Source organism: Synchiropus splendidus, chromosome 9 (assembly GCF_027744825.2).
Source record: "Synchiropus splendidus isolate RoL2022-P1 chromosome 9, RoL_Sspl_1.0, whole genome shotgun sequence".
NCBI lineage: Eukaryota > Metazoa > Chordata > Actinopteri > Syngnathiformes > Callionymidae > Synchiropus > Synchiropus splendidus.
In genome coordinates this window covers 11,230,508-11,241,893 of record NC_071342.1, presented here as the reverse complement: position 1 = coordinate 11,241,893, position 11,386 = coordinate 11,230,508, and the positions used below count along the sequence as shown (strand labels likewise).

Below are 11,386 nucleotides of genomic sequence, written 5' to 3'. Positions count from 1 at the left end.
AGCAAACAATGTGCAATGTTCTTTATTGTAAACTTTTACAATGTTTTTTTTTTGCATCTTTCAAATCCCAGATGTGACTTCTGCACATTTATTTTTCAATATCACAGACTTTGTAACTGGCATTTTTTCATAAAAACTCAAAATGAACGACTAATGTTTTAGTTTACGTTTTAGGTCCTTTGGCTGCTACTTGACTGGGTCTGTGATTTAAAAAAAAATATCTACCTGCATCCTATTTCAGTGAATAAACCAAATATAATAACTGTAAAATAAATCAAATGGTATATTGAGCCTATGACTGGATGACAATCGTGTACTGTACCTTTAAGACGTCGCTCAGGGAAGGTCCGACGTCGCTGTCTCACGCTCAGGAAGTAGAAACCACCTAGAGACTCCCGCAGATTCGTCACCAACTGTCTCCGCTCGTTGTGACTTAAATAATACTTTTCCCAAAATTTTGTAGGTTCTTTCAGGACGATAATGCTGGATGGTTGCGCTCATGAAATTCACCCGAAACATTTGTCGTCTGCTGGGACTCGGAGGGAGCGGTGAGTCGAGATTCGCCCCACTTCTCCAAACTTCCTAAAAGTGAAAAACGACAGCTCCCGGGCGATTTGCTGCAGCAAACATCAATGTGTCGCCGTTAGAATCGCGCTAGTACGACTCGTTTTGTTTGAACTGCAGTCTGAGACAACGAAAGGTCCTAGTTACAGCCTGCAGGTTTGCAGCTCAAGTTTGGCGCAGTCGATGCCATAAAGCAGTTCATGAAGAGCAAGCGTCAACTGCACGGGATTTACACCGAGCGCTCACTGAGCCGAGGTTTCCTCGCTGTGCGGGAAGCTTGCGGATCTGCCACACTGTCGCCCAGAGGGAAATATTTACACAACAGCTTCTCAGTCACATCGGCATGTCACTAAAACCACACAATGTTTAATCCTATTCTTCTGTCTCTGTAAATACGGATGAGCAAAGTGTAACTCATTGTCGCAACCAGCTCATGTCAGAATTGCCTTATGAGCGAGTGAGTGTTAAGTTAACTTAGGCGCTACTTTTACACTGCCTGAGGTTAGTGTTTTGATGGGAGTATATAATAATTCCGGGCGACGTCTCCTCAAAACCTCATTATTTGCACGACACTTTACCTAACTTTAGAGGTACGGTGTTGATTCACCTTTATATGTCGATTCATCGACATATAAAGGTGCCACATAAGAGTATGCTAAGTACTATTTTTGTTATTATTATTACTTGGATCATCTGCTGTTACCCACATGACAAACTGCAGGAAGTGTGAATCAAACTACTTCAAGTAAACCGAGTGTTGTTCCCGTTTTTCCTTGAGCAGAGGTTTACTTTTTGGTAAAGTTATTAGCTCCAGTTCTTCTTTTGTGTGCCTATTTTTTTTGTCTGATCAGTCATAACTGACTCACCCTTGCAGTTGCAATATGAATTTCTGTTACGAAAAAAGGACATCAGGTTTGTTTATCTACTCTGTATCGCTTGTGATTCATCATATTGTGGTCAAGTTTTGGTTTCCAAGTGAAGCAAGAAAACAAACTATGAACTTGGTTTCTATTCTCTCTTAAAACACATAACTTCCATTTTACAGTATAGGCTGCAGTCTAGACACAATTGATACTGCTTTTTTTGTGCGTGCCCTGTCTTGTTTCTCTTGCTAAAGACAGCTGGTTGTATAAGCTCCACTTTATGAGACCCATACATCCCGCTAAAGTCACTCACCAAAGGCATTTGAAAATTTGTAGTATATTGTGGGAGCTACAATGTTTCCTTATTTGCAAGACGTCTACAAATATGCGGCTGCTTTTTAAAAATGTGACCATTTTTTAGTTTAACATAAAGTTCCCGAACATTATTTTAATTTCCTAAACTATGTTTATACTATTTCATTATTGTATACTTCATTCTGGCATCAGAGTTTTGATCTGAAATTCCTGAAAGACAGGTGCCTACATGGCCCGTCAGTCCTTGTTCTGCAGATGCAAGAGAGCTGCAGCTTGAGTCATGGATCAAGTATTTGAAATGGTATTTGTCACTGCTCAGGAAGTCTTCGCCAAACCAATGAAAGTTTGACACCTGCTGATGTTTGTTTTTCCTTGTTCAGGTCTGTCAGTTTGTTATCCATATTCTTGACATCTTATTTTAGATACTCGGTTACGCATTCCTTTCCACCTTATCAAGAATTTCTCTACATTGTTCATGGGTACTTGAACCATGACATCATTCTTGCAGTTGCCGCTTTTTTGAGTTCATCTTTTTAAAGGCTCTTAAAGAGGTGTCTTGTTCTTTTTCAGTAGTTTGGGCTTAAATCTAGACTATATATAAATATATGAGAAATTAAGAAGTAGTCTCCTGTGCTTTTATATATAATTCATCTGAGTTTTCTTTAGGTAACTGTTGTGTTTGGTTATACTTTAGATTAGGGAACATGTATTACCATAGATAAACTACTTATTCATATGTGTATTAGCCACACACTAGCATGTTGTTAAGCCAGACTTTATTTTGCCTTGGCTTGGTCAGGAAACATTCACGCTAAACATCATCCTAATTACCAACACTAAATGTATAAAACTAATGTTTGCATGTAATTATCTTATTAATTGTTGATCAGTGTAAAGTGTTTTCTTATGTGTAATATTAACTTCAAAACTTTGACACCACTATTGTGTAGCAGTTCTTGTAGAAAGACATTTTGTTGAAACTAAACCACAGTGTACTTGCAGTCAATAAAAATGTCAATAAAAAAAGTTTTTATGTGGTGGACAGTTAAGAATGATTTCAAAGAAAGAGAATCTTATCAAAGAAAGATTTAAGATTAAGCTTTTTTCCGTCTTGCAATTAGGTGTTTACTTCCTTTTTTGTTGAGTGTTGCGTATAACAAGTGTCACTTTGAGAGAAGCAAAACTGTCTATTACAGGAAGTCCATTGGATGTCAAGGGAGAGTTTTTAATTTTTGATTTTTCCAAAACCACAATGTCTTGGTCACAAAACCTGATGCTCTAGAGCAAGTTCCCTGGAATTATGTGACTTTACTTTAGGTTCAGAGGTACCGCGTTGTAAGCTTTTATTTCCTCAACAGGCCCTCTAGTCCAGCAGAACGACGAAAAGATGGACTGTGTTACCGCGACCTCTGACCCCAGCGACGATGCCCTTTTGTCACAGGTAAACAACCGCATGTCGTACTGACAGGTCACACCAGCATTCAAGAGCGGTGTCACAATATCCATGATGTTTGTTCAGCAAGTGTTCAACGGAGAGGAGGACCTGAGTGAAGAGGAGAAGGTCAAACGCAGAACAGAGCGCCGTAAAGCCAAAAGGAAAGTGAGTCCGAAAGCCTACACCTCTTTTCAGCGTCACATTTGAGGGATTTTGGCCATTTGCTAATGTGTGTTTGGAAACTTTCCAGCGGCGTAGAAAGCGAAAGAAGCAGGTGAAGTCAAACGAGAGTCCCGAACAGGTATGTCATGTATACTGTATAATCGACTCTGAAGAGGTCCAGAGGAAGTTAACATGTGCTTGCATGCATGCATCACAGCCTGTAGAAGATTGTTCGGAGGATTGAGTGTGTTTGTGTATAGTCTTTCAACCCCCCCAAAATAGAATAAACATGTACTGATCTAGTTGATTAGTTGAGAAAACTGATAATTAAAAAAGAAGCGCCGAATGACTGAGATGTTGGCTTTTGTGTGGAACCTGGATTTATAAATGCACTGTCATTGTGACTGGCTGAGCTTTTAACATGCTGTTTCACTTAAGGATGAGGACGACGGAGGGGCGGAGTCTGAGCTAGAAGACAGTGAGTCAGAAGTGGAAGGTAATGTGGAAGTGGACAAAGAGAAAGAGGAGAAAAAGGAGTCCAATGTGGATGCATCGCTCAAGACCTCTCCAGTAATGTCGTCTCCTAAAGAGATGAGCACATCTACTGAAGAGGTGCAAACCCCTGCAGATGCATGGCTATATGTCTGAGGTGTTAATGTCAGGTGTGTCGCTGCAGGAGCCAGAGTGGGATGTGAGCAGTGCCTTCTTTGCAAATGCTGCTAGTCATATCAAACCCAAAGGATCATGCCGCAAGTCCAAAGAGAACAAGGAAAATGAAGGTCGGAGAGAGGTGAGTCGGAATCAAAGCAGCGGCAGGCGAGTGAAGTTCAAACCTCAAAGGAGTAAGCTGCTCGACTTATTGGCAGATTTCATATCTGTTTAAATAACTAGGCACTGTGTAACTTGGTCCTGTTAAATAAAAGTTTTTGGGCCGAAATTAAAGCGTTAAACTGTTGCAGCTTTTTACGAATGAAAACCAAGTCTATCACGCTTCACATGGAATTGCTGTGATGACTCACTCCGTCTGTGACAGCTGGGTTTTTCTGTGAAGAGAAATCACTTCCATCATGTTTGTCCCTCACTCGGGCCGCATGCTGAAAGTGTTATTTTTTTGCCGGTGGGAATTGTATTAAAAGGGAGCCACTGTCATAATATTTATGCGCTCTTATCCTGGTGGGAGCAGATTGTTCCTCTGGGTAGTCCAAAGTCTGTTTGCTGGACTGCGCTGTGGGAAGACCACTTGAACAGTCCCTGATGTGAACGTGTGTATGTTGACCTACTTTACCTGACACTTAAAAATGAAACAGGATACTGATATGAGTACGGAGTCTTCTAATGTCTTCAGTTGATGTTAGCCTCTAACTTCTGTGAATGACTTTTAAACGCACTCTGATTTAAAGTGAGGTGTTTAGATACTGGTATATTTCTCCACTCGTACTCTAATGTGTGCTTTAGGTTTGTTTGTAGTGGTGACTTTTTAATTCCCACAATATCCGGACTACAAGCCACTACTTATGTTTCCTTAAAATCAGTTGTTTTTTAAAGATCTTTCAAATGGAAATGGGGAAAAGCAAACTTTTTTCACCTGTGGATATCAGTAATTACAAATTAAAGAACCAAAATAGCTGGGCTAATTGCTTCCGCTGATTTGTCTGTCTGTAAACAAAGTTTGGACGGATTTTAATGAAGTTTACAGGAAATATGTGAACAAGGAACAAATGACTCAATTTTTGGAACGATCCAGGTCACCGTCTGGATTTTTCAAAAGGATTTTTTAGCAGTGGGAGATAGTTTTGGGGGTGGACTGAAGTTTGTTCCTGTATACTTCAGCAACATTTGAAGATATGATCTGTGTTGTATTTTGACATTCAAGATGTTGATTGTCGTTCTCTGCGAACATGTTTGACAGGACAATGAAACAACTTGCGATGGGCTGATAGGGTCTCATGACACAGCATTGAAGCCACAGCGTCCTTATTTTCAGAGCCCACCAGATGGAACAATTTGCACTAGAATAACAAATTCAATGAAAACTCACATTATTTCTAAACCACGTGTTTCATAGTACCTCATCTACCCATCACTACAAGTGACATTTCTGCTATGCAAGCACTGTTCTATTATGGTGACGCCAATGTTGGCAACAAGGTAAAATGGTAAAGTCCACATCAACAAACTTCGAGCAGAACTCATGTCTAACCTTTGTCAGTAACGTAACTCTATGAAGTGACTGCCCCAGTGAGTTTAGTGTATCATCATCCTTGTACAACAATGTAAACAACATTTTATCATTTGCATAATATTTTGGCCGACATATTTACGAGACGAAACAGAATTAGGTTTGGAATTTCTGGTGTTTGGTTTGCTACTAGTGTCTTATTAAATTCCCATCCCTGTGTCATGGTCACGGCTGAACACCAGTGTGGTGAGACGATAATGGACTCAATGTAAATTTGGGCGTTGTTTCCGCTTTCTCTTCCTGAAACACATGTAGCAGGTAAACAATTGAGATTTTTGTTTCAGACTAATGGAGTCGACACCACTAAGAAGAGTGCATCACTAACAGGTAAAGATTCAATCTAAGGTTTAGACTAATAACAAGCTTTCTTCTTTTAAACTCCTATTTTCACCTTTATCTCCAGAGAAAGGAATCAAACTAGTGCAGGAGGGTCAATACTCACAAGCTGTTAGCATGTTTACAGAAGCCATCAAATGTGACCCAAAAGACTACAGGTATCTTGCTTCATGGCTAACAGTAGAAGATACGCAGTGATGATGCCAGTGGTAATGTTTGGTTCCCTCTGATAGGTTCTTCGGGAATCGCTCTTACTGCTATTACTGCTTGGAGCAGTACCCTCAGGCCCTGGCTGATGCCGAGCGCTCCATTCAGCTTGCCCCCGACTGGCCCAAAGGACACTTCCGTAGAGGCAGCGCTCTCATGGGCATGAAGGTGAGCAGGTCTAGCACACATGTTATGAATCTTCTGAGAGCTTCATGCGTCTGTGTGCTCGTGCTCTGCAGCGGTACAGTGAGGCCGAAAAAGCCATGGAGCAGGTGCTGAAACTGGACCGAGACTGTGAGGAAGCCGTGAACGACCTTTTTAACTGTAAAGTGTTGCAATTAATGGTGGGTCTATTGACAATATTGAAGCTGTGTAACCTCTGTGGTAACCCATTGTCCTGCTTGAACACCAGGAGCTGGGTTTTGAGGAGATGCAGAGTGTACTACTGTTGGAAAAACTCCAGACTGTGCAGGCTGTTTTGGCATCTGGTTCTGACGCTGCGAGGGGTACGATCACATGCTTCCATCTCTAACTGAAGACTGACCCACTTGTTCTGAAACAGAAATAACATTATACTTCTGCACAAATGTGTTAAGTCGAAGGGCTTTTTTTGTTTTCCAGCTGGCAGCCAAGATCACTCTGTTATACAACCTGGGTATGTGTGAATCCTCTATCTGATTCTGACTTGATAAGCAACATTTCCTGATGAACAAGATCAGTTTCACTGTTTAAACCCTCACACAATGGCCTTTTGAACATTGAAAAGTCTAATCTGTGAGACACTGTAACCTTTCTGTCTGTCCTTCTTTCAGAAGCCCGTGTCCTTCACTCTGGGTGGGGAACGTGACAACTGAACTAACTGACAAACACCTGAGGGACCTTTTTGGAATGTAAATATTTGACTCAGCCTTCTATAAAGACAATTAGAATAGCTGTCGCAGACTCTCTCTGTCTCTGACGATGCCAGCGCATAAAAAAATAACAGAATATCTACATTCACTTTTGAGGTCGGCAAGCTTCAGTCACACTCAGACAAATCTGACATTGTTTCACGCTTCATCTTCATCAACCTTTTGCAAACTGCATTGTCTAGGTCAGACCAGGGCGTTGCCAAATGTTATAGAGATCTAGTTGCCGAAAGTGTTTAAGGGAGGCAAGTATATGTTTACAGGCAGCATTGTTCCTCTAGAATTGTACTGGGCCTGTGACGGCATATTAGCACAGTCTGAGTCGGAAGTTTGAAAGTTTGAAATATACAGTAGATACAGCAATGACATAAGTATCAATGAAATCAGTGATCTTTACAGTGACATTCTTTTTGCTGCAAATATATTTCAAAGAAAATCAAATGCACACAAGTAAGACTTGTGTTTTTCTGGTATTCTGAAAAGAACACTGTATTTCATTGTATTATTTGAATCTTTCCAGGAGTCAATTGCACAAATATTAATACAACCTTAAGAAAACAGTTGAGCTCTTTGTGAAGTAAACGTGTTAGTGTGTGAAACTGTCCTCTCCTCTCGACTGAGACGGTGAGGTCTGTCCTCATTTGTCTGCTTTATATTGCAGGTATGGTGAGATCGAGAGCATTCGTGTGCTGCATGAGAGATTCTGTGCCTTCGTCAACTTTAAGAACGCAAACATGGCCACTCGCGCCATGGAGAAATTGAACGTGAGTGCTTGTCCGTTCCGCCAAAGACCCCCCCCTCCAAAGATAGCTATTCAAGTACACTCACACACACTTGTATTGCTACATTTGTGGGGAGCTCCCATTGACTTTCATGCATTCCCCAGCCTCTCACTCTAAACCTAAAACAAATTGCTAATCTTAACCAGGACTTTGAACCAAACTTAAACCTAATTATAGTGACCCAGTTATTTTGAAGTTTTAATCATCAAAATCAGGCTTCACCTTGTAGGGACTGGCCAAAATGTCCTCACAAGTAGGAGTGTTTCCAGACGTTGGTCCTCACAAGTAAAGCTAAACCAGGTACACACACACTCGCACAAAATACTCAACTTCACTGTCGGTTGGGAGACTCCTAAGGCTGTAGTTCTGTTGAGTTGTGTTGTCTTGAGCTGATCCAATTCGAGGCAGAACTATGATTAGTTTGTGGTCAGGATGTGAATTTGCGCCTAGAGTGTTGCAGTTAGGAGCTCGATCATCTATGAGGTTGTCGATCATCTTGGAGCAGAGCCAGTGCTTCTCCACATTAAGTGAAGCCAGTTAAGTGTTTGTGACCTCTGATGAAGAGCTGCCAGAGGAGGGGCAGCAAATCCTCTTTGCTACATTGCTGCCCCTGCGACCTGATCTCGGGTAGTTGGATGAGACATGAAAAATCTTTGACATGTGACTTGACAAAATGAAATTCTCTTCTTTCATAGGGTTATTGTATTGAAAACACAAGACTTGTGGTGCGTTATCCGGACCGCCGCACTCAGAAAGTTCTCCCTATTCCTCTTAAGACGTGTCTCCCTGTCATGCAGCAGACAGGTGCAATTGCTGGGTAAGAAACCTAATGCCTTCCACCCACCTGTAGTTTTTGCTCCAATAACCCATAACTGTATCCATCTCTTCCCAGACCTAGACGGCGAGGTCCTGTCAACGGAGATGAGTGTTACTTCTGGAGAACCACCGGCTGCCATTTCGGGGACAAGTGTCGCTACAAACACATTCCTGATCAAAAAGGCAAAGACAGGAAGCCGTGGCTCCCGTAGACCACCTTCATTTCTGCAGTGTAAAGGAAACAAGGATGCACAGACTCAGGAACTAAGTGGACCAGGTTCAGTGGGCTTAAAAAGTATTTAAACCTGAAGCGCGGACTGGCGTAGCCGGGACTCGGGTTCATCCACATGCACCACACAAACTGTCCAATGTTTATCATTTATCAGGCTTTAGTTATTTAGATTTGATGTCGAAAACACTCTTAGGACACGTGACCTCGGGTCCAATATTAGTTTGACTATAATTTATATTTATTGCAGGGCTGTATTGAAAAAAATAATGTTTTACAGAACTGGTGACAAGTGAACTGTGCCATCTGTGCCAATCTTTTAGCGCCTTGTCCCAAGTTGATTTATTTTAGATATTTTCAGAGCCCTCTGATTTCCACTTTATTGCTGCAATATTTCAGTGCCATGAAGGTTTCCAACCTAAAGCTTTCATTTTTATAAACCATATTCATTTAAAGTTTGACAATAATTCTAGAACACTGTATAATTTTATCCTTGGAAACCACCCAGTGCTCCGTAAGTACTGAATTAGCTTTACCGTTCAAATGTTGAGAGAGAAGATGTTTAAGTTAAGAGATTAAAAAGTCATTACTGTGGCCGTATACTTTTAATTCACCTTTGAGTTTAAGGTATCTTTACTTGGGTACAGAAGAAACGCTCAGTTTGTTGGAACACGGCCTTCAAAATAAAATGTATTGCAAGGGATAAAGAGTTTTGTTGATCCTAATTTAGCCACACCGTAATATGATGTTGTTTAAGATTCCTGATTTACCTTAACATTATGACCATCACACTAATCTGTTCCTATTTTGCTGCCCAAAAATCTCTAATCTCACATGACGGTGTCAAACTTGGAAGTAAAGATGAAACCTACAGAAAGAGCTGTGGTGTCAAGCTACTTTTGTTGTGGTCTTTAAATGTCTAACTGTTTAATAATATATGCAGGATAAATGCAAGAGTGAGACATAACATGCAAAACTAATGTTCACCCTTGTTAGTTTCCTACAGCCTGTAATCCCTTAAGAAAATCCTACAGATGAGTGTGCAGGAGACAGTGCACTTAGTTTTGTTAACAGTGTTTATGAGCCTTTTCGTCCTCATTTCAGTGAACCAAAGAACCGTCTCTGGAATCTGCCATTGTTTAGATATTTCATCATCAGTGCATGGAAAGTCAGGGGTCTGTGTCATCTGGCGTTAGGGGTGTATTTAAATCCACACTATGTACTCGAGTAAACACACACACGGTGACAGTATTTATTTTTGTATTTATAGCTAATGATTTCATTTAAAAAAACAATATCTGTGCCTGATGTCCTGCAAATTTGCTTCCTCATGGCAGTTAAGCGCCCAAAGTATGTCTCTAACAACAAGCATTATAACGCCTCCACTTCTGCTTTATGTGTCCTGTTCTGTGGTTTATTTCGACAGCGAATAAGAGAGGTGATGACTCAGCAATTTAAATTGTGACATTTTAAACAAGATTTAAAAAAGAGAATTGGTTGTTTTATGTCTTGTTCTTTTTCACTCTGTTTCTTTCAGGCAAGTGTATTTGTATTGTGCACTTCATGTTGCAAGCATGTTAGTCCCCCAAATATTTTTGTATTGTTCTTATTGTTACTGCACTGCACAAAGAGTCTTTTGTATTTAATAAATATATTTCAAACTTTTCTTCCCTGCTTTTCAGTGAAGTCTTCTTAATTTCCACAAGGTGGCACTGTTGAAGAAGCGCAAGATTCATTCGAAGAGTCGGATCATTCCATTTATCATCCTGAAAGTTGCAATGACCTAAAGATTGTGAAGTAAATAAAAGAATACGGCTCCATGCCAGTAAAGGTAACTTGAGGTGAGTTAGATGAGGCTGAGGATGTATGCTTTTCTTTGGATTTGCTGGATATAGGGGTGAAGTTGTTCACCACTGGAGTGTATGTTGAACATGTGTCAATCTTCAGCATCAAAGGGTCACGTGTGTAAGGGAAAACCAGCATCTGATGAACTCTGTCACCTCGCTGCAGTTCATTTGCTGCCTCTTATGAGGTCATCATATCGTATTTATTATGCCATAATAATCACAGTATTTCACTGCTTCCTCTACAAACTACATTAAAACTAGCCAATCTTTTAGCCATTTTTGAGCACAGTGTCTCTTGAAAAATAATACATTCCTAATTGCAAATATTCATGAGTGATCTTACAACGTCCTGCAATTGTGTCATTTTAACAAATTCTCTTTATTAGTACACGTTAACTTTAGACGTATTTTCGTATATATAATCAGATTACAAAGACTTTACCTTTACAATTTTACCGTTAAAGCATACTTCCTGTTGCTTTTAATTTGAAAGAGGACTTCCGTGTATGACGTCTGTTACCTCTGGTTACCGTTAGTAATTGTAATAATTAAGTTGAATTGTGGGAATCTTAGCACCTGGCGGACGCAAAATGAAGGTTTGCGAAATTGATAACTTATAATATTTTGACGAGGCATTGCGTTTTAGTCTTAGTGAAACAATTTTCACTTGAGCTCAGCTGTTA

At 40.4% G+C, this 11,386-nt stretch overlaps 1 protein-coding gene across 2 annotated transcripts; it reads left to right on the top strand.

Moving 5' to 3' along the window:
- Window positions 1–370: 370 nt before the first annotated feature.
- zgc:123010 (uncharacterized protein LOC641500 homolog) lies at window positions 371–10,513 on the top strand. Of its 2 annotated transcripts, XM_053875953.1 has the most exons (17): window positions 371–548; window positions 3,101–3,183; window positions 3,262–3,342; window positions 3,428–3,478; window positions 3,778–3,951; window positions 4,016–4,129; window positions 5,863–5,905; window positions 5,982–6,072; window positions 6,148–6,289; window positions 6,361–6,465; window positions 6,534–6,627; window positions 6,743–6,776; window positions 6,934–7,011; window positions 7,691–7,793; window positions 8,507–8,536; window positions 8,612–8,628; window positions 8,704–10,513. In XM_053875953.1, the coding sequence occupies exons 1-17, from the start codon at window positions 488–490 to the stop codon at window positions 8,837–8,839; spliced, it is 1,437 nt and encodes a 478-aa protein (XP_053731928.1). In that variant the 5' UTR covers window positions 371–487; the 3' UTR covers window positions 8,840–10,513. The 2 variants fall into 2 exon arrangements, with proteins under 2 accessions (XP_053731928.1, XP_053731927.1); XM_053875952.1 differs by having other exon boundaries at window positions 8,507–8,628.
- Window positions 10,514–11,386: the final 873 nt, after the last annotated feature.

What these genes read in the sequence shown, in the direction of transcription:
- zgc:123010 (XM_053875952.1), top strand. Translation starts at nt 488, where the DNA reads ATGGTTGCGCTCATGAAATTCACCCGAAACATTTGTCGTCTGCTGGGA. An exon ending in CAAACGAGAGTCCCGAACAG is followed by an intron (nt 3,479 to 3,777) that starts GTATGTCATGTA and finishes GTTTCACTTAAG; the next exon opens with GATGAGGACGACGGAGGGGC. An exon ending in TGAGCACATCTACTGAAGAG is followed by an intron (nt 3,952 to 4,015) that starts GTGCAAACCCCT and finishes GTGTCGCTGCAG; the next exon opens with GAGCCAGAGTGGGATGTGAG.